The sequence below is a fragment of the Stylophora pistillata genome, chromosome 13, assembly GCF_964205215.1.
Source record: "Stylophora pistillata chromosome 13, jaStyPist1.2, whole genome shotgun sequence".
Classification (NCBI taxonomy): domain Eukaryota; kingdom Metazoa; phylum Cnidaria; class Anthozoa; order Scleractinia; family Pocilloporidae; genus Stylophora; species Stylophora pistillata.
In genome coordinates this window covers 16,411,330-16,434,114 of record NC_142531.1, presented here as the reverse complement: position 1 = coordinate 16,434,114, position 22,785 = coordinate 16,411,330, and the positions used below count along the sequence as shown (strand labels likewise).

At 40.5% G+C, this 22,785-nt stretch overlaps 1 protein-coding gene across 1 annotated transcript; it reads right to left on the bottom strand.

Moving 5' to 3' along the window:
• Positions 1-2,090: 2,090 nt before the first annotated feature.
• On the bottom strand, positions 2,091-22,033 carry LOC111339952 (polycystin family receptor for egg jelly-like). Its single transcript, XM_022946694.2, has 18 exons — positions 21,961-22,033; positions 20,753-20,875; positions 20,110-20,232; positions 18,860-18,982; positions 17,930-18,052; positions 17,249-17,371; positions 16,836-16,964; positions 15,829-16,534; positions 13,901-14,477; positions 12,562-12,768; positions 11,473-11,610; positions 10,923-11,123; positions 10,375-10,599; positions 8,875-9,600; positions 7,807-8,043; positions 5,619-6,935; positions 4,222-4,390; positions 2,091-3,778 (listed from the first exon to the last, which is right to left on the bottom strand). Exons 8-18 carry the CDS (start codon positions 16,524-16,526, stop codon positions 2,328-2,330), a joined length of 5,946 nt encoding a protein of 1,981 aa, XP_022802429.2. The 5' UTR covers positions 16,527-16,534; positions 16,836-16,964; positions 17,249-17,371; positions 17,930-18,052; positions 18,860-18,982; positions 20,110-20,232; positions 20,753-20,875; positions 21,961-22,033; the 3' UTR covers positions 2,091-2,327.
• Positions 22,034-22,785: the final 752 nt, after the last annotated feature.

Below are 22,785 nucleotides of genomic sequence, written 5' to 3'. Positions count from 1 at the left end.
GTTTCTAATATTATACATAATATAACCTCCTTAATCTATCTCCTTAAGAGATCAGCCTTTTATACCAGAGATCTTAGAGACTCTACCTTATTGAACATTGTTGCTACAAAGACCAAAATGGGTCAAACGTCATTTAAATGTACTGCTGCTAGGCAGTGGAATCTTTTACCAAAGGACATTCGAGAGATACTGTCTTTATCGAAATTTAAGGCAATAGTTTTTATATATTTTTTAGAATACGATGAATCTAATCATTTATGTAGTTTAAAATAGGTATTAGCTTCTCTATATATTTGTTTTGTTATTTTAATATATACTTTAGTTTTTTATAGGGTTTCTCCTTTGATTTTGATTAATATTATTTTTGATGCTGATCACTAGTTTATACCAGCCAATCTATTAGATTGCTGATTAGTTTCATCAGTTGAAATAAAGCTTATTATTATTATTATTATTATTATCATTATTATTATTATTATAAGTTGTCAGAATTTCTGACCCCTGTTTATCACTTGACATTGAACTTGGAGTTCAACATAAGCTGAGAGTTCAATTTTAATGATGTATTTTCAAGTTACACCTATTGTAAATGGGACAAGAAAATTCGTGTGATGCTCAATAGTTAATGAGCTATGACCAATTAACAAATGGTAAACACCACAGCGTACACTATTGAGTTATGGATGCACGTGGGAGGTTTGCTAAGCACTCAAGAAGCTAGAGTCGCTCTCGGCTATCGCCTCGAGCGACTCTTACGCTTCTTTCGTGCTTAGCAACCTCCTGCGTGCATCCATAACTCAATAGTGTACGCTGTGGTGTTTAGCATTTGTTTTATAACATAACATTGATACTTTGTAGCTAAAGATTTCCCTTTTATTTAACAAATCATACGCGACCAGAAAAAACAAGCGCGCGCGGAAAAATAGTCTTTGCATTTGCTCACGTCAGCAGCGTACACCCATGGGCAAATGGGGGACGCTAAATTGACCAATCAGAGCGTGCGATTTACTTTGGTTATGTTATAAAACGTTTTGATTACCTTCATGTAGGTCACAACATTGTTCAATTATCGTTCGCTGGCAAAAGATGCTCTCAGGAAAACAATCAGCTCAGTACCGCTATCTTCATTTTACTTCCTTTTTTTTTTTGTCATATTAGATAGCTGTTAATTAAAAGCTCCAGACGTTCTTCGGCGCGTTACTGATGTCATTTAGTTTCACTTAAGTTAAGACATAAAATACTTGATCAAAAATTGATGAAACATTGAATAAGTCATGCTTGACCTAACGATGACGATGAAAAGTGCACAGTAAAAAAAAAAAATAAAAAAAAAAACAGCAGAAAACGAAGGCCGAAAAAAGAATCCAAGCTTCGAAGGACTGAGGTTCAGCAGATAAATCGTACTTCCTAAATACCAGTTGTGGTACAGCCTTTTATAGTTCGTCAGTTTAATGTGCGTGCGCTATATCTTTCTCTTTTATTCAGTCAAACCTGTATAGAGAAAACCTCATTCTCTACTAAAGCGATCATTTGTCAAAGTGCTGATCCCATCAGTTTGCGTGAATTACGCTATATCCAGCGGTCACAATTGTCCCTTTGAAGGAAGGATAAATTGAAATTGAAAAAGAAACTAGCCAGAGAACGTGTCAATTTAAATTAACGGTGATAATCGTTTCCTCGAATGATATATATCACTCCCAAATTCTGCTAGGCGTGGAATAAGCATTCTTGTTCAAGTTCGTTTACGCTGAGGTGATTTGGAGTCATGCAGGTCATACAATTTTCCATAAACTGACCTTAACGAGAGGTTAAAGCACGAATGTGGAGTTGTTTCGACCGACATGGAAACTAAACTCAACTTCCAAGAGACGGTTGGGAAGGAATTACTAAGTTTTATAAAGGACGAATGAACTCGAATATTTCGGGGATGGAACTGTTCACACTAGGTTGGAGTGAATTGAAAATGGTGCTTTCTGAAAACGGATCAAAACGGAACAAAAGTTTCACCCCTCACTAGAAAACGGATACAGAACATTTTTTTTGCGGTACTAGGGAATGGTAGGTCTAAACGCAGAAACAAAGTTGCATTTTTAAATTATTTATTGAGAACAAGGCATGAATTGTTTTAAGACTCTCAAACCAGGAGATAAAGCTATACTCGATAACTTCACCATTTACCAAAGATGTAGACCATCTGAAGGTCGTCTAGTTCTAGACATTATACTAAGCAAGTGTCATTTTGCTAACTCATCGATCATTAGTTCATCCTGGGAAAGGGGTAAAATATCCAACAATGTTTGGCTAGCATTAAAAAGAAGCGGACCATCTTAATGCAGAGTAATGATTGAGGTAACGAGAGCTACGAACTCTTTCTCCTCTCGCAAGTAGTCGAGATCAATGCCTTCTGTGCGTCTGGTAAGGACGTCAAGTCTTTTATCAATTTTTTCTAATCGTTCCTCTGTACACTTAAGGAGACTTTTTGAATTTAAACAGAATGGCTCTGCATCAGAGCGACACATGTTCACAAAAGTTGCATCATCACAAAATAACCTAAACTCTGGCTGTCTTTTCTCTTCGTGAAATAACCCCATGAAACGCTCCCCAAAGAAGTGCGCCATTTTAAGTTCTTCTGCACTTTCCTCTGCATTTTCTCGGGCGTCAGCGTATGATTCGTTTAAAACCGAAACCAGCATATTCATAAGAACTATCGTCATCATTACCATGAATGACAGAACAAAAGTTGGGCCGATGAACGGTTTATCTTCGCGAAGTTGAGCGATTGGGACTGCTTTTCCTAACAGGAATTCTAATTGTGAAATAACTGCTTGTAAATAACTGGAGTAGTGAAAAACAACGCCGCCAAAAAGCTGCATTCCCGATATGACAAAGGCGTTGAAGACTATAACGAAGAAAATCAAGTAGGACAGTTGGTACCCAACAGACCGACGGAAAGATGAAAATAAATAAATGACATAAGGATTAAAACGAATCAGATTTAAAAGCTTCACTGTGACCATGAAAATGGCGAGGGCAATAGAGGCATTCTCCCAGTTAGCCCAACTTAAAGCAGAGTGGAAATGAATAATTTCGTAGGGATTATTTTGAATAGCTTTGATGCTGTTCAAGATTTTCTTGGATCTTATCATGTAGCACGTGACTGACGTAATAGAAGAAATAACTGTCAAGAAGTCAACCATACTCCAGACAGACTTGAAAAATGCAAACCTCTGTCGGTAGAGGTGAATCAACAACTTAATGAAGTAGAACAACACCATTGCCAAGAAAAGAAACTGGCAAATGAGATAGAACATAAGAGCCCCAGACTCCGTAGAATATAACTCGAGTGTATCCACCTTCAATGTAGTGTAGGCTGCACCAGACGCAATCATTTCGTAGATGAATGTAGCAATGCTAATCAGGTTAGTATTAATATTGAACGCCGCAAATTCCAGAACTACCACACGAGTATTACGATCAAGCCATCCAAGACCCAGGGTCTCCCCCAGGACGCTATGCGCTGTTTGTGCATCATAACCCAGGGCAGCTACGTAACCACCTCCTCCATAAGAATTGTATACGGCTTTGATAGGATCAATGCCGAGGTTTTCAGCTGTCTGGTAACGCCATGGTTTCGGGCAGATTTGAAGAGCTTCTGGCCATGATGTATTGTCTGGAAGTGACCTCCATCCGGGCAGGCTTAACTCGGTTGTATCCTCCATCCTTGGAGAATAATCGTAGAAGCAGTTTGGTATAACTTCAGGAATTGATTCACAGGGATCTCGCAAGAAAAAAAAGAACAGATTACCTCGAAAAAGAGAGGACAAGGGACAGAGAGGAACTAGTAAAAATCTCTTTTTTCCTAAAATCTCATTTACTATTCTATTCTTTGTCTTGATCCCTCTTCCGTTTCGATTGCGATTTCAAATCCTAGAATCCTTGTGACCCAAATGTCATTTTACCAGTATGACGAAAAAGGAAAGTCACAGTTTTCACTTCATCTCATCAGGCCCCTCAAAAGAATTTGCAACAGATCACGATATATTAAAGTTCCCACAGCAACTAGGAGGCCAATCAGAAATGGTTTGATGTTACTATGGCTTAAAGATTTTAATGAATGTAACCGTTCATTAATGGTTACATTGATTAAAATCTTTAAACCAGAGTTGTGCCAAACCATATCGGATTATGTCGATATATTAAAAAAAATAATTTTTAACATACTTGCATGAATTCTCAACTGTCGCATCCAAGGCATGCCAATTAAAATTGACATCCTATTGGCGATGTACACATCATTTTTGTCTTCGATGTCGTTGTACCAGAATTGGGTATAAATGTTGGGAAAAAGCTCCTGTCTCATCCATCCCCACAGTTTCTTTGAATCAGAGACCTAAATCACAGAACACTTGCGGACTAGTGTGACTTGAAAAGTTGCTAAAGAAGAACTTTCAATTTGTATCTGAGAGATTGGTTTGAATCGGAGGAATGCCTGTTACTCCAGTCCATAACGGATTTTTAAACATTTCACTTAATACATGTAACACTCAAATGTAGCAAGCGCACTTAAGTTTGAGTGCTGTCACCAGTGATTGGCCTATACCTTGATTCAGCCGGTGTTAATACCCGTAGTAGATACTCTGCCCGGCTGTAACATAGTCTTTTCAGTTTCATATACAGAACTCCACTTCGATGAAAAAGATAACCACTTTAAAAGGAAATACGCATTGTTTACGGGTTGGGAGTATTTAATAGAAGATGGTTACGTTAAAGCATGGTGATTCAAATGAAACATATTGCTATTCAGTGAATGACGTAGTACAGGCATACAACTTCAATATATCATCATTACGAGGTGGCGGAGCGTTTTGGGAGTGGGAAGGGCTTATCTTTCATGCGCGTATCCCCACTCAAATTTTCCAAAATGTTCTTTGCGTTGTTCGTTGACACAAGCAAACGTCTTTGCAATCTTTGAAGTTTCAAGTTTGTCAATAATCCACTTATGACCTACTTTAATTTTTTCCAGCACAGTCTAAAATCTTTCAGCTTAGCATTCGATTGGGTTCCCACAGGCAAAATTAAATCATGTCTAATTTCATAGATGTGCTGACTAGTTTAATAGAGAATTACAGCAGTTGATAAGCTTCTCGAATACAGGCCGGTTCTGTTAAAAAAAAAGGTTGTACTACATTTTATTTCGCTATGCGCGATGCTAATATAGGGATTTGTGAAAAGATCACGAGATTGAATACTTGCCAATTTTCAAGCTGCGTTTACTTAGAAATATTTACGGCACAAAAACGTCGGGGGGGGGCTGGGTCCCCCCAAAGTTTTCTTTGAAGGGGCTACAGCCCACTGCCCCCTGCTCCATCACCTCTGTCATTGCACAAGAGCATCAAACATTCGTATCCTCGCAGTATACAGGAAGTTTGTAGTCATGGAACTAGTTTAACAGCGTAGGACGAGTCTTCTACTTTTTAGTGGTAAAGAATCCGAAGTACTGAATGGAAAGGTCGAAGGTTTGACTCCTATTGGGAGCAATCGGAGTTCTTTTCTTCAAGTATGCCGTGTCATTCACTGAATTACATTATCCTTCACTAATTTAAAAAAGTATTTCTTACCAGGTGGAACTTTGGGAAAGAATTCCTCATTTCGGTCGTCATTAAAAAACGGTTCGCATTCTTGTTTCCGTAACAGACGATAGAGAGCAGAAACACAAAGATTAAGTGAAGGACAATTTCTCTCGCCATGTTGGCCAGTTGAGCCTCTTTCCTGCTGCGTTCTCGCATCTTTTCCATGAGATTCTGTTTAAAGCGTCGTTTGGGGTTTTCACTCAGGAAATCTATTTCATCCTTTAGTGAATCGTTCTCTTTCACCTCTTCCTCTTTATCTCCTTCGTTTTTGTTTCTACTCAATAGAAAGGAAACGACAAGAACTGCTAACATGACCTTTGTTGGTTGGGTAACAAAAACATCTTGTCCATTGGAGATAAGAATGGACGCCAGCCACTGCTCAGCAACCTCTTTTCCCCACATTAAACTGTAGAATAACGTAAATGCTGCTGCAGTCATGGTGGTCATAAAGCAGAGAAACCAAGCGATGTATATACAGAAACGAGGCAGCATACAGCCTTCACCATTTATTTCATCGACGAGCTGTTGTGCTTCGAAGGATTCTTCATATTTGTCTGCTTTTTCCGTTTTGGTTCTGCTAGACTTAAACAGAAATACGATTAAGATGTTCACTGGTGCGACTATGATACCGCTCTGTACTCCAATGACTATCTGTCTTCCAGAGAACTTGAATGGTCCGATCTGTATCGCACCTTCTGATTCTCCGCCAATGTTGTAAAACATAGCATTAGCAATCATGGCACTGAAGAGAACTGAAAGACAACACGACGCTCTTTGCACGCGAGTGAATGTACTACCGCGTGCTTTTCCAAACACCGACACCCACAAATGACTGTCAGCTAGTTTTCTTCCAAAGCGCGATCTCACCTCTGCTGAGAAGGAAGTGATACTTTTGCTTTCAACACTAACTTCTATCTGCCCATCGTCCTTTTCTAGAGCAAGCCATCTATTCACGGGGAACACCCACTGGTCCTTCGTTTGCCTATCTCTTATCACCACTGTCTCTACAAACCAAGATGGACTCTCTCCCGAATTATCGTGTTCCAAAGTTATTTCGGTCAAATTTCCCAACGATTCATCGCTAACTAGGATAAACCCATTTACACTTCCGCGACCAAAAATAGAACTCGTACTCGTATCTCCGTTTTTCCTCAAGGGAATTTGATAGTGGTCGTTATTTTCCCCTTTTATACTGATTGTAACGTTTGCAGTCGTTGATGAGGCCTTCCAGACGCCAGTACTGATAACCATGTCGTAATAGTAAGTTCCTTCATCAACAATATTTACATATTGCGGGGAGCAAATCTGCAAGCATATTCAAAGTGATGATAGAAATATGATTAGTTGGAATAGGTAAGAAGTAAGATCTTGAGCTCGGTAGTTGAATGATTGATTGTTGTTCGTTTAATCACGAGCGTGGAAGAAAAAAAATGATACTCCAAATACCCATTGCCCATGAGGAATAGAACCCAGGACCTTCAGACTGATCCTCTACCACCGAGCCACTGAGACTCTATAGTGAGTAAGGCCATTATAAGGTCCTTATGCGACTCGCTTCCGGCATATTGTTAAAATCAGCGTCACGTGAATATAAATATCTTCCTTTGTTCTATTAGCCAGAAAAGAGTTTACCATCTTTCTAGCTTGTTCTATTTACTGACATTTTTTCGGTGTTCTGGTGCGACCTTAAACCCTCGGTAATTGATTTCTTAGCAATTATATTAGTAGCCAACATTCAGAGGCTCAGACCTGAGGACTGAACCTGCCTGAAGCACGGCTTAATTCCAACCCTTGGTGAACCCTAGGTGATTCTTAGGTAATATACTGTTTATGAAGATCGTACTCGATCCCCAATCGGAAAAGAGAGCAAAACTTAATGTTTCTAACGGGGATAACTACATCACGGCGGGTACGATCTTCACTGATCTGGACACACCCAACAACCCCAACTTGTTCTCCTGGAAATGGAATTACCATTAAGGACTTTTCGAGGTACATGTACGTTTATTCCAGGGATTACAGATGCCATGAGTCTCAAAACAAATAAAGAAGGATTCCCTGTGGTTATAAGGTGGACTCGGTCTGAGTTTTGCCTCTAATGTTGCATTCAAAGAGTGGTTATTGAACAATACAAAACGTGTGCTTACAGTACTACGGTAGCGAAAACAATTCTTACGTTGCTTTTATCTTTTCTGTCAGCTCTCCTAGCAAACACCAACACGATGAAGTAGATGAGAAACACACATGCAATTGTCACAAGCACTGAAATGTTTCCAGACTCACTGAGGCGCGAAAACTCTGTGAAAACTTTGTCAAAATCAATAGGATTGGGCGATTGGATAAAGTTTCCACCAAAAGACGTCAAATGATTGCAGAGGCATTTAAGATGCGTGGTGTTGGAACCTGAGTCGACCTGCCATAGAAAGATTTGTTATCAGGATATCTGCGTGGAGTTCATGTCTTAGCTTTTGCCGGGTAATCTCATCAAAACTTTTTAAGTCTTGAGATTATCATCAACATTTCACAAGTTTCAGAAGATACAAAGCAGCTTTTACGAGCCTGGTGCGAAAAAAAAAAACAAAAACAAAAACAAAAAAACAAATGAAATAAAAACTGCGTCGTCTGTGAGGATCCTAATCAAAGACCTCTCAAATTGGAGGTCGTATGCTCAGGAGAACTCTTTCGTGAGCCACGCCATATGCCACATTCTTACATGGTCAATAAAGTCAAACGTTTATATTGCTCTTGACTATCTATCTCCTTGTTGTTTTTTAAATACATATTTTAAGGAAGACATCAAGAAGATAGCTCGCTTGGGTAAGCGTGGATAGCATGTCCCCCAAAGTATAATGCGCTTTGAAGCTGAATGTCATCAAACAAACACCTTGTTACCAAAACGTCCAATCAGATGAAAGATATCCCAAGAAAACAATGAGAACTCAAGGTAAAACTAGCAAACTGTCTGGAGCGCGGGAAAAACCTGGGTGAACTTGTCATGTGTAGTTTTAGTCTTACATCTGATTGGCAGAGAGAGTTCCGTAGTTTTTTTAAGATCAAATACAGTGCGGAGTAAAGCGAAACCATTGCAGTCGCGGATTGCTTTTGACAGCCTTTTTACTGAAAACATGAATTAGACTATCTTGCTACTCTGGATAGCCTATAGCTAATTGCTCTGCAACGCCAATGTCTATTTAAAATACTGGACAGGTTGCCGTTGAATTGAAATGATTTCTTATCAACGTACCTTACAACCATCAGAAGTCCACTTTTCCTTGTCTTCAGACCAATACAAACAGCTTGTCTGAGTTACAGTGAAAGTGTAGTTGACATCAGAATATGGGTCGTACTGAGGTACAATCGTCTGAGTGACCCCTTTAGGAGGCGGGTCTTTAACACCAATACAGGATCGTCTTTGGCGACCTTGACCAAAGCACGACCGCCTCTCTCTTGAATGTTTACTTGCATTTTTTGATGTTTCCAAAAATAAACCAATATAAATGAAGGTTGGTTTCGTTGGAAGTACAGTGATGGTTTTCTCGTTGAGAATGCAGGAAGATTCGTCTGGTTTAACCTTGGTCATGTTTCCACATATCGAAATGAACTTAACAGTGAAGTTAAGATCAGAGCTCTCCATCGAAGGCCTCGATCCAAATTTCACAAGCACTGTAAGCGATCTGTCCACTCCTGCTACACTTAACTTGATGAAAACGGGTACATCTGCTAGTTCTGCGTGGTAGCTACGAACAGTCAATTTGTTGGGCTTTAGAAAATGATGTTCGACCACTGCTTTGTTGTTGTTGGTCTTTGAGGGTGGGCTGAAAATTGGGATGACGATTTCGATGTAGTTATCCAGGTTTGAAACATTAAGCTTTGTTCCGTTTTCCGATTGGAGGTCGAGACTTATTACGCTAGATTGGACTTTCGTGCTGCTGTTGTCCCAGCTGAATGGATTAAAATCAGCAGATTTCATCTGTAAATAGAATGTGGAGAGAACAGTTGGTGGCCTTGCCTAACGCCGTTTTATCTCAAATCCGTTTTTGTTTTTCCATTCTTAAGTTAACATGTCACTCTTAGCAATGACATTGTGGTGCGTTTTCGTTAAACGCCTTTGCCAATCTTGTGGACACAAAGTTTTTGGACATTGGTTTCCATGGCTTTTGGACGCGCTATATCGCATGAAAATTCATAATAACGAGATGTTCATAAGCAAAATACATGTGTGAAACATTTCTATAACTAAAACGACGAGAAGTATGACACAATATTTTTGATGAACAACGGATACGTTCCCACCAATTTGGGGCTGTAGGATGGAAAATAATGCTGAGATATGACCTTTGACTCAATGTGATATGTAACGGGGACACGGGCGATGCTTTACTTTTACAATCTATACCGCTATTTGAAGATGCTAGTCTTCATTTGCACCACTTTTCGTCTATTCAACAATCAAATAGATTTCTTGGTGGCGTGCATTTGTTCAGTGATCACATATGACTTCAAAATGTGGTATGTAAAAAAAAGTGGCACGCATGGCACAACAGAGTGTGTGCACTGATGTCTCCTGCGATCTATTGCTGAAAAGACCTACGGCAAAATTATATGATAAAGAAACAAAACTTGTCGATGGTAACGTCATGGATACGTCAGTTCTCCCATACATTACAAGTAAGAACCAATCGAACTCCGTGCATTCTATAGCTCATCAAATGAAACGTAGTCGTACAGTTTTAAAGTACAATACCTTTGCATTGATATTCCCATCGCCCATATTTCCTAGGTTTCCTGGTAGTTTGAATTTTGTTGGCCCGTATTCCATACCTAGACCCTTAATGTCTTTCGCGGACACCTTCTTTAGAGATGATGTCAAGCCGGGTGATTCAAGTACAAGATTTTCTGAGGGAACCAAGCGGACAAAGAATGCATCGTTCATAGCGTCCAACTTTTGAGCAGCCCTTTTCACACTCTCCTGTAGATTAATGCAAATGAAGTTTCCTACTAAATATCATTCCCCGAAAATTATTACCGTATAAGTCTTATTTGACAGAGACCCTTTAACCATAGTTTTTCCCCCATTTACCACTACAACCATAGTGTAGTCCGAGTTTGTCTCGGCGTAAGCAGCAAAAAGCAGCAAAATACCTAGAGCGCGGGAAAATGTGAGTCAATTTGCGACTGATTGGTCAAAACGATGGCGCGAATTTTCTAGACTAATCACCAAGCGTAGTGACGCAAAACCAGTCCAACGTCGAATAACTTAGGACAGTGAGTTCAAATTTTCCCTTTTCATACCTTCTCGTTGTGAATTATGCTGCTTTCCTGAGAATCTCCGCTTGCTTCAGTCGACCTCGAATGTGATAGAAGAACATCCTTGAGACATGCCGTCATACTGGTCGCTGATTCCTCTAACTCTGCAGAAAACGGCTCCTCTAAATCGCCAAGGGTAGATCTTAGTAATTCTGTTGTCGTGTCTGTCAATTTCATTGTTTTATTCTAAGGAAAGAAATTTTATCCAAAATATTAATGATCGTTAATATGTCGCCTTCTTTGGGGGATGTGGGGTCAAGGAGTTTGGTTGTGTCACAATAACATTTACCCAAGGCTCTGAAGTGTCCTAATTACCCCCCACCCCTCCTCTCATTGGTAGTCAACTTTTCCCTCTATATTCTGTTAGCGACGACTGCCTCCCCCACTCCGTTCCCCTTGAAAACCACATGACCACCCCCTACCACTGATTGCTACCCTTACAATTCAAGTGTTGCAAGAGAGCCTTGACTTATTAAAGCTATTAAAAATTCATTTTAAGAGATCAAAGCGAATGAAATAAATTTAAGTATTTTACCGCAGTGTTTCCGCAGCTATCACAATGCTTGGCCTCCTGGCCTCCTCCTGCCATTTTGACCACACTCATAATCGTTCGAGACATTTGAAGGTCCTCCGGTGTAATGGAAGTAAACTTTTCCACTAATGTGCTGGAAATCTGTTCGCATAGAAAAAGAAAGAGATTGGACTGAAAATACCAGCATGTGATACTGAAATGGCGTGGATGTTGTACAAAGAATACAAAATTTTTTGTCAAGGTCAGTGTTAACCACGCTGCATAGAACAGTGGGTGGATGAAAGAGCCAATCGCGTACCAGGAGAAGTGTTTCAATTCTGCGGAGCCAAGCTGTAAGTAGTAGTGACAGAAAATGTAAAAAGTTTCCGATTGGTATGTAAGCGCGTGAGTTTCTATGGCGCAATTAAGTCCTTTGTTGTATCGAGTATACAGCTGTTTCGAGAATTGTCATCGGAAAAAAAGACAAAAAATTCACGCGATAATCTCAAAAGTAGTCTGGGTATCCGCTAATCGAGATATTTTAATAAGTCAAAGAAAAATAATAAAATCATCAAACCCGCTATGCCTCCTCCTCACAATTACGTTTTCTCAGATTTCTCTGCAACCCTGAGGTCAAGGAACGATGATGTTTGGCGTTGTCACGTGCACTTTTACACTCTTCTTCCGATAATCTTTCTCAAAACAGCTTTATAGGTTTGAGCTCTCGATCTTTCAAGTTTTATGTTATGTTTTTCGTGTAGTTTAAGCTTTGTTTTACTGAGGTCGTTGCGCTTTTATTTGTTTGGGGAATATGATCCCATTTTTCCCACTGGGTCTTTCAGTTTTCCTCTCAGGTGATTACGTAATTATTTTGAAGCCTGACTGGTGAGCTGGTGATTACAGCATTTGTTTGCTGTAGTTTTTTCGTTTGTCACACGGTATTAAACACTTGGGCTCCCAGTTCGAGCCTTACACCCACTCTTGTGTATAAATTGTGAATTTGAATGGAAAACACCTTTTTTCATTCGCAGTGGCTTACTAAAACCTTGTCAGCTTGTGAGGGCTAGCAACAAATACGAAAAGTTACAAATGTTTTACTGTCAATATACTTACCAGTGATTTAGTATCTTGGCTTAGTGTTTGTTCGCAATCGGTTTTCTCGTTGGCTGACTTAAGGACAGTTATAGCAAGCTGGGAAGCCTTGCTGATTTCACCTATTTTTAGAAATCCATCCAGGTCATTGTCTTTTCCAATTATGAAACTTTCTAATTTGCTGGAAGCCTCTTCTACCGTTGAGTAGCAAGTATCATCAGGCATCACCTAATGAAAAGGAAAAGAAAGAACTCATCAAGAATGATGGTATTTGGTCTTATAATAATAATAATAATAATAATAATAATAATAATGATAAAAACTTTATTTAAAGAGGGTTAATACTCAATAGCCAAAGGCTAATAAACTTTTGGCCCTCGGTGAATAAAGTTATTAATACAAATAAAATATAGATATAAATAGATAAAAAAAGTTAAATCCTGAAATGGTCTAAACGTTGCTGCGCTGCGAAGATCGTTGTAAATAAATGAGTTTTTAGGAACTTAACGAAGTCTGATTTCTGATATTTAGAGGCACATAATTCACATTATATCGAGGTGAGATAAAGAAAAAATTCTGAGTCTACTTTTGTGGATTTAAACCTCAGCACTGTAACGCCCTACCACTGAGCAACAGACTCTATGGTGATTATAAGGTTCATGTGTAACCTGTGTTCCACACTTTAGGATCAGGAAAATTTTTGTTCCTTTTGTCATATCTCGGGCGTGGGACAGAGAAAAAACTGTGAGACCCCATAAGGAACCCAACCTCAGAAAGAGGCAATACATGATTGCGATGCATATTGGACAAAGTTATCCCCTCTGAATTTGCCCCTTCTCCCAGCAGCTTTCTTGATTGGACAATGAGATGCTCTTAGGTAATCTCATTACCAGATCTTCCCCTACGAAGCGGTTGTACATTTCAGTTAGAGTTACACGATGGGATCTGGGAACGAGATTAGCTCTTAGGCACACCCATAGCCTTGTCGAGTGCCCTCTTTACAAGGGCAGAAGAATGTCCTAACCTTTATGGTTAACTCCAATGAAGGATCAAGACAGATTTTCTCCTTACAATATCAAGACAATACCAAACAGACAAGTGATGAGAATAAAGAAAAAGATCAATGAGGGGATTTATTGTTGTGTCAATTCCGGATCCTCTTGACTTACATCATAAGAATTGTATGGCAAAGAGTAAGAAGAATTACTAATGATATCTTGGGAGTGAAAGAGTTTAGGGGGCGTTTGCTTTTCAGAAAAAGATTGATTCAATCAAAGGCAAAGAGTGACCTAGGCTCTGGTATGATAGAAAAACTTATCTTTAAAAGGAGCCAAAGGAAGCTACAAATTTGTATCGCTACCTCCACGGACAACTTCTCTACTACAGCCACTCCAACAGCATTCTTGATAATGACAGTGATTGTTAATTTGTAATCGTTCTCTGGTGACCCAGATGGTAATATTGTCGTTACCGACTTTGAAGAAATGCCGTAAGAAATTGGATCGTCCCCAACGCGGAATTCGTAGGTTAGCGGTGTACTCTTATCTTGCCAACCAAAACATTCAAATAAGAACTCGGTTTTCATAGACACACCCTTTGCGGCTGATGGACTGCAGTACCCACTGTGCGGCTGTCCAGCGGTCTCAAATTCGAGCATTGCAAACCCTTCTGTTCCTTTAGGCGATCGCACAAATAATGCCAAGTTGTATGTGGAATTCGACTGCAAAGAATCCTTTTTAATGATCATATTGGTAGCATTTACTGCAGTTGATGTCATGTTAGACAAGTTAGCAAGCTGCTCCCATTGATTGGAATCTAAATTCATTCTATAAAGAAGCCATTCGTACTCTGAACCATTGCAAGGTGAATTTAGACATTCTGATGTCACTCGAAGCTTGTTGGAAGCCGACACTATTGCACCACAGTCGACAAAACACCTTAAACGAAACAGGACGCAATAGGGACCGGTTATCATTTATCACCTGAGGAGCCTAGAGGATTTTTTTGGGAGGTTTCCCCCACCCTCCACCCCATAGCGGAAAAATAGTGACCAGTTCCCTTTTTTTATATTTTAGTGTTATCTAGCAATACATGGAACATGTACAACCATACCAAATACTACAGGTACTTTAGTGTCGAACAGATATGAGATCAAAATTAAGAACATTTTCGATGGGGAGATACTGTTTGGATAAACCACTGAAATTCAGGAAGATTATTTTAGCCAGCTGGCAGAATTAGAATAGGGTAGAACTTTGGGATTTACTCAGGAATAATGAAGTGGCGAAAGAATAAATAGCTAACACAGGGAAACCTGTGTCAAGTAGAAGTCCGCATCATTTGGTTTGTAGCTCAGCATCTTCATATCAACACCTGGCTTTGGTACGTTGCACATCCTACTGCAGCATAAACTAAACATGATTTTAAAACTTTGGTAGTGTTCCTAAACTGTCCGCTTAATACCAACCTCGTTCCCAGGGCCTTTTCCCTTAGGAAAAGCATTAAGGGAAAAGCCCTGGGAACGAGGTTGGCTTAAGACGTCCATCATGATCAATTCGAAGCCCCAACAACACAAGTAAAATCCCTGGGCATTTGAGCTTTTTAAGGTTGGCTCCTTCAAATTCCTGCACCCCCCACCCTCACCTGCCTGGGGCCAAAACTGCGTTTAAATGCGCCACCCAATATTGAACGATTCTTCGTGCGATAAACGAAGTAACGAATGTTGTAAAAATTAAGCAAAGTCACCAATTAGATTTTGCTCCTACTGTTGGGTTTTTCGCTTGTAAACATAACTCTACGATGCAAAAGTTGTCTTGCTAAGCCAGTCACTCACCCAAGCAGACTTTACCTTTAAACTCTTCCATTGAGACACATGTAGTACGCTGAAAAGACTTGACACTTCCGGTGTAAATGCCCCACCCCACAGACAGGGTTCAAATTCCCCATCTCCCCGGGGACGAACGACGGTAAAGGAGGGGAGGGGGGAAGGTTTAAAGCTTTTTATTGATTTACGCATGATATATTTGTTGGGTCTCAAAAAAGCTCATTCCATGCTTGGTGTTTAAATACGACTTTAGGGGTGTCTGCTGGGTACAGTTTCGTTTTACGTTTATTTCTTTTCTTACAGGTTTCGTTTTAGAGAACAGCCAAAAATAAAATCCGGTGATGACCCATGAAGGAAACCCCATGCAAAAATGGCCTAGCCTATGGGGGAAGACAAATCTGGACCTTGGCCGCTGCCGCTTAATACAGGTCTAACTGTCCAAATATTGGGACTTACTGACTTACCTTAGACTAACTTGAGGTACCTCGCCAGCAGTTATCTCAAAGGACATTTCTGCAAAGTCACTTCTGTCATCTTTAGACACAGTCAACCTGAGGACGCAGATTTGACTACTATTTGCAAGTACTTTAGGATCAATTCTTACTGTTGTTAAGTTACTTTCCCCGACAAAAGAACCGAAGCAATCATTGCTCGAGGAAAAGTTCTTTATTGGGTAATGACATGACCAGGTGAAGTTAACCCCAGTTTGGTTTCCGGGTCCAATGTCTGCGTCGTAACTAAGTGAACCGTCCACTGTAACAGTTTCGTTCGATCCCCAGCGAACCCTGCTTCCTCCGTCGATGATAGCTCGTACAGGACCCGTAACGACCTCTATAAAGCCATAGTCGAAAGCATTGAGAGTCTGTGGGGCGGCTGGATCGCCAATTGTGATGGTAGCATTGAATTGGACTTGATAGATACCAGCAAGAATGGATCGCCTTTTTATGGTCCATTGTGTAGTTCCTTGACTTACTAATGTACCCACTGGTGTCTCAGAATCTTCCAGCTCCTTTTCGCTGACTAAGCGCCATTCCATGATGCTTTCCAATATAGATACTTCTTCTGGTAGCCCTGCAATGTTTGCCTGATGGACACTTTTTTGAGCGCGCTTGATAACAGTTGCCTTGTACTTGTCCTTGGAGATGTTTTTTATTGTTACCATGAAGTCTCCTGCGTGCATAAGATCACAATTTGCGTACATAAAAATTTTAATCTGCAACAAATTCAAGCTAAATACAGGAGAGCAATAATTGAGTTTCATTTGGTAAGAACGAGCAAACGTAGGATGTCTCCTACTGGCAAAAATTGCAACCGACGTTCATGCTTCGGTCAATTGTTATTGTAAAGACCACCTTAGCCTGCCTCGTACCCAGACCTTTCATGGTCAAGGGTTCTGTCCTAAAGACACATCCTTAAGCCTAAACGAAGGCTTGTCTCATCTTTTTGGTATAAATTCGTGATGTCCACTTACCTAACGGCTTACAAGAGAGCCCGTCACCTTGGTAACTTGTCCTACACTGGCAAGTGAAGGAGCCGTTATTGTTGAAACAGTGAGCTACACCATGACAGTTGTGAGTTGCCGTGGCACATTCATCAACATCTGCATTTATAATGAATATAACAGTCTGTGGCCATAATGAAGCATGATTAAATACTACGACTGTCTAAGTCGTTCATTTTTTAGCGCAAACAGGCAAAGCTAGGAATAAGTGCAATTTGTGTTCTTTAGTTCTACGCGATCTCGCTGCAAGAGATCGAACACACGAGGAAGAATGAAGTTATCGTTAAAATTTTCTGAATATCGACTTATCTTAACTGAACAAGCTAGGTTTAGTCAATGGTCTGATAGCTATGAAGAAAGAGCAGTTTATGAAACAATCATACCTGCACATACAAAGCCATTCCCTGAATATCCTCGTAAGCAAGAGCAGTTGAACGAGCCTTTAGTATTGAAACAATTAGCGTTCGAGTCACAGGTATGGGTTGCATCTGCGCATTCGTTCACATCTGGAAGAGTCGGACATATGTGTAACATTAGTCCACGCAGATCGGTAACAGCATTTGTTATGATCAGGCTGATAAGTAGTTGTCTTCATGACTCTGCTTTCATTAATACTTGAAAGGTAGTCCACATAGAGAATGATATATGGGTGTACTTCGATCTGGAATTTCTCTTCTAGTGTTCCACTCGATATCTCACGAGTGAGCGCAACGAATGAGTTGAATATGCGTCGAAGAAATCCATACCTGCGCGCGCTCAAGTATTATTTTGTCTATTATGTTGAAAGTACGACGAAAGACCTTGGATTGAGAATGGTGATTACTTTACAATCAATTCATCAATCTGAAAGGTGAGTGAGTATCAGCGGCTGATTGGTGATATCAAACATACGTAAAAAATAATCATGATTTTACTCGTGTGCAGTTACAGCTTTTCTTAAGGATGGAAATCCTTTTAAAACACCGCAGCTTATAAAACAATATATTGTGCACCACCTAAAAGGCAAATACGAGACGTGTTGAAGATTCTAAGTGTTGTATTCTTAGGCAAGATACATTCCACACCTGCGCATTTCCGCCCATCTCCAGTGAATCCTCCATTGCAGCTACAATTAAATCCACCATCTGTGTTGGTGCAAATTGCATCACGGTGACAGTCATGGGTACCGTTAGCACATTCATCGATATCTGAAATCATAAGATATGCTGACGTGGTGACGATATCCCCAAGTTAAGGAGAATTAAACTCCACAGATTACACGAGATGGGTATGAATGCGTCACGTGACTAAAAACGGCCCAACTAAGCCTGGGGAAAAGCGTAGGCAAAACCATACAGCTAAAAGTAGGGGAGAGGAGGGTGAGGGGACTGTTCGTCCCAAGTTTTACAAAAGGTTAAAAAAGTAAAACCGGTTACGTAGTTCTTGATTTTTTTTCTATTACAGGCTGTTTTTAAGCGTGTTTTCGCACATTTTATCAAGATATTTCAAGGATAATAAAGAAAGTGGCCTCCATTTGCCGCGCGAAATTGACCTGTCAGATATGTCCTTGCATAAAAAATATAGATTGTGGCAGGAGTAATGGGCTCCTGATAGGGGCAAATAACTTTCTTTAGTCCCCACTTTTACTCTGTTGGCAAAGACTGATCTCCCCGTTCCCCTAGAAAACCAAGTAATCCCCTAAAAAATACTCCAGCCCCTCCCCCTAGGCCATAAATTTTGACTGGTCCTTAAGCTCACAGCTCTCTTGTTTCGCTTAGAGACCAGATAACTGCGCGATACGTGTACAATTAAATTGATCAAGGACGTCTCATGGGATTCGCAAGGGGTGAAAACCTCACATGAAACAATTGGATTAACGCTAACGCCAACTGCGCACCTACCCCTCCCCTAATGCAACAACGGTCAACTGATTACAAGTTAATGGGCTAATGCTAGGTAAGGGAGGGGTAGGTAAACAATTGCTCAGAGACTAATATTAATCAAAACCATCTTACCAGTGCATGTAACACCATCTCCTGTATATCCTTGAATGCAGATACAGACGAAAGAACTTTGAGTGTTGGAACAATTTGCTTTGGAATGACAGTTGTGAGTTGCAGCTCTGCATTCATCGATATCTGCAGCAGTCAGATATGGCATTAGGTTGTGCATTAGAAGTTAGACATTTGTGATATATCATTCTTAGGTAGCTTCAGTACGCGCGCTACGATTGATCAATTTAGCAGGCCGAATTTCACTGCAAGGCCTGCAAAATTTGAAAGTTTGTGTGAACAGAAAGCTTTCCCTTCTATTTGAAGCCAGAGATATAAAAAGTATCACACTAACTTCGTATCCTTGGTAAGCGCTGTAAGTTACGGAACCTCGCTTTCTCCACGCGAATCTAAGGTGTGCCCGTTTGACCCTTAGCCCATTGATCTGAGCGGAAAAACTCGGTTTGTAACTTACAGCACAGTCCTCCTCGAACGTTGTTAAGAAGTATGTTAATCTAAGAAGTCTTGCCAACCAGTCAGCACTTGTGATCATCACTAATACACTTCATTGTGACTGTAGTTTAGAACGTTACGTATCGTTCCAAGAAAATGTTATAGGCTCTTTGGATGACCACCATGAGTGGAAACGGTCATGGTGCAATATAGACGACAGAAACGGAAAAAGCGCTTTATGAAAGCTTTTCCAATTTTGACGCTTCTAATGTCTAAGTGTGAATTATTTTTTTCTAACCATTTTCACTGCATTACCGCAGTAGGGTAGGACTAGAACATATGGGAACCATGCGAGTAGTTCACCCAATAAATCCCACCCATCCCACCCCGGTGGAGGACATCCATCACACAGTAATCTCGTGCGTGGGAAATTAACGTCTCCTACCCCTAACCCTGTAGGAGACGGGACCTCCATTTGTTCGTCCCTATCCGAGAAGACTAGAATATCTAACCATTTCTTGATGTCATAGAAAGGTAGCATATTCTTCTCAATTATTTTAAGACCTTGAGTGTTGGTCCGGCCAGGGATTAAACCCTCGACCTCCGGCACAACAGTCCAGCGCTCTATCATTGAGCTAACCGGGAAGCGGTGTGAGATTCTAGGGCAGTTCAAAGTTAAACCAGTCTATAAAGATGACAGAGTTTTCCACACTAATTTTCGTGGAATCCGAGATATATTGTATAGCAATTTTTTTGATAGTGGCGCACAACACGTTTATGTAAATGCCATTTACAGTGGAGAGGAAGAAGGGATACCACACCTGTGCACTGTCGGCCATCTCCACTGAATCCTCTTTTGCAGCTGCAAGTAAACGCACCATCAGTGTTGGTACAACTTGCCGCTATATGACAGTCATGAGTATGGTTTATGCATTCATCGATATCTGAAATCATCACAAGAGATATCGACCTAGATTAATTACTATTGAATTAGAATTTATTGGGAGCTCTGTTTGGCGAGATGATGATGTCTTCACGTTAAGACGGAGAAGAAGAAACATTGTGTGGTTGATACAGTTATCAATGGTGTGCCAAGTGCATTGAAGAAATATCTATTATGCTGTACGCCAAAATAATGTGTGCAATCGCAAGCCAAACAAATGGAACAAGGTAGTGCTTGTGTAAGTTTGCACTTCTGTGGAGCAATTTTAGAAGTTAACAAAAGATCTTCCCCAGCCAATAGGAGAGATCTTCTTTGCTTACTTCATTAACAATTATTTCCCTGTCAGAAGAACTGACTTTTTCACTCGATCATCTAAATCAATGTTCCTTACTGCCAAACATTGCCCTCAAATTCATCTCTGATAATTTCCATTCTTCTTTCTCATCAACATTTTGCTTGACAACTTTTTGAGGATGTGTGGAGAAATTACAAGTTTTTAAGAGCCTTTGGACATTTCTTACCATTGCAAGTTAAACCGTTTCCAGAATACCCATCGCTGCAAGAACAGCTAAACGAACCAATGGTATTGTTGCAAGTTGCCTGTGAGTGGCAGTTGTGGGAATTTTCAGTACATTCATCAACGTCTGCTCATAAATATTTAGAGGAAACAAAGACGCAGTTATTCCACGATGTTAGCCAACGGAAGTATTGATAACGACGAAAAAATATGGATGATGAAGTGTGATCTCGCTTTAACGAGAGGAAAAGAGGTGGCAGAGGTATTTTCGAGGGGGCAGGGAGGGGGCGTTGAAGGAGGTTTGGGTGGGGCTATAAGGATAATCGGAGTTTGACCGGCCAATCAGAGAGCGTCCTCATGGCTAATGCAGTGCAACGTTAATTGAAGCTCCCCTAAAGGGGCTTTTCAGCATCAATGTAGTAAGGTTGAGATAGGACGTCAGCATTTTATCAGGTGCCTTCGGCAGCCGCTTCAGTCCATGTGGCGATCTCACCTTCCCACCCATATCACCCAGGGAAGGACATCCACCACACAGTAATTTCGTGCGTGGGAAATTAACGTCTCCTACCCCAAACCCTGCAGGAGACGGTCTGTTCATTTCTTTCACTTGTGTGCTAAAAAAAATTTAAACACAGCATTTCGACCAAAGGGAGCCACGTCTATGGAACTTATTTTTAATTTCCTTCAAAAGCTGTGGTAGAACCACATATAAATACAGCGCATCGCCCGTTCTCTAAAAAAGCCTTTTGATCTAGAAAGGCTCCTTTTTCAAAACGCCAAATGGTTAACGTACATATCCTGAGAACTACATCCTGTTCAGCGTCACATACTTGTTAAGCCTTAATAAGTGAGTACCCCTCTTAGGCAGCCAACTCTTAAGTTTCATGGCTATTAGAGGGTGGTTTTCAATTGAGTGCTGAAAGTAGTGTTCAATGATGGCGTTGGTTTTGCTTTTCCTCGCTCTGTAATTGGTCCAGAGAACTCGCTCCTTATTTCTATCCAATCTGATTCAGAACCAAAAGCAAGTGTGACTCTTCACTCTCGTTTTCTCGCGCTTGAGAAAGTTTGCTTCTTTTCACCTTAAGTTCCTTGTGTGTTTTCTTTTCTTTGATTGGCTGATGTGATTACTTTGGTTTTGGTTTTGGTTTTACGACACTCATTCGAGATGTACTGTAATTACAGATTAAACTTTAAGACTGACAGCCACCTTACCCCGGCATGGTGTGCCTGAATAGCCTGATAGACATGAACATCCGGATAAACCGTCAGTGACGGAACATGCATCGTTCTCATCTGTTCAAGAAGAAATGATTGCTGTTTAGTGGTCGAAAACTTTTGTTGAAACGTCGGTCACCACTAACGATAGTAGTTCTTCTCAGGACTGGACGATCAGACTACACGATCAAACAAGAAAAAATATCAAATTGAAAAGAGAAGAAAGTCAGCCTGTAGAACAAATAAAAGACAGCTCTTAATGAGGAATAAGGTTTTCTTTCCGTTTCGTCATGAGCGTGAGACACAATAAAATTCTGACCATCGATTCCCTAACCATTGAGCCACAGAGAATTTATAGTGAGTAGCCCCTAGCTTTTACTGTGACACACATCCCCCATACCGCTTCGATCAGCAATGTCGAGGATGTCCAAAACTAGTCTCGTATCCAGACCTTTCACAGCCAAGCCTTCCTTTTATGTTACAGTTAGAGGGTAGGATCTGGGTACGAAATCAGTCGAAAGCCTCTAATGGGTTTATAGAATAAGACAGATGGTGAGTTTTAAGCGCTAGCTCGGAAAACTCTCGTATCGTGAGCTGATCTATTTTTCGAGCTTAAATTTCCGGTCATTATCAATTACATGGGGAGGGGGGTTGGAGTTGAGAAGTTGGAGGATTTTGGTTGTGTCGTGGTGAAATTTTTCTGATTGCCCAAAAGGCTCTGTATTTTTCTCATGATCCTCCTTCCTTACTGGTGGTCTGTTGACAACGAATGATGCTCCTTTCGTCCCCCCTGAAAACTTTGCCCCCCCCTCCCCCCTCCTC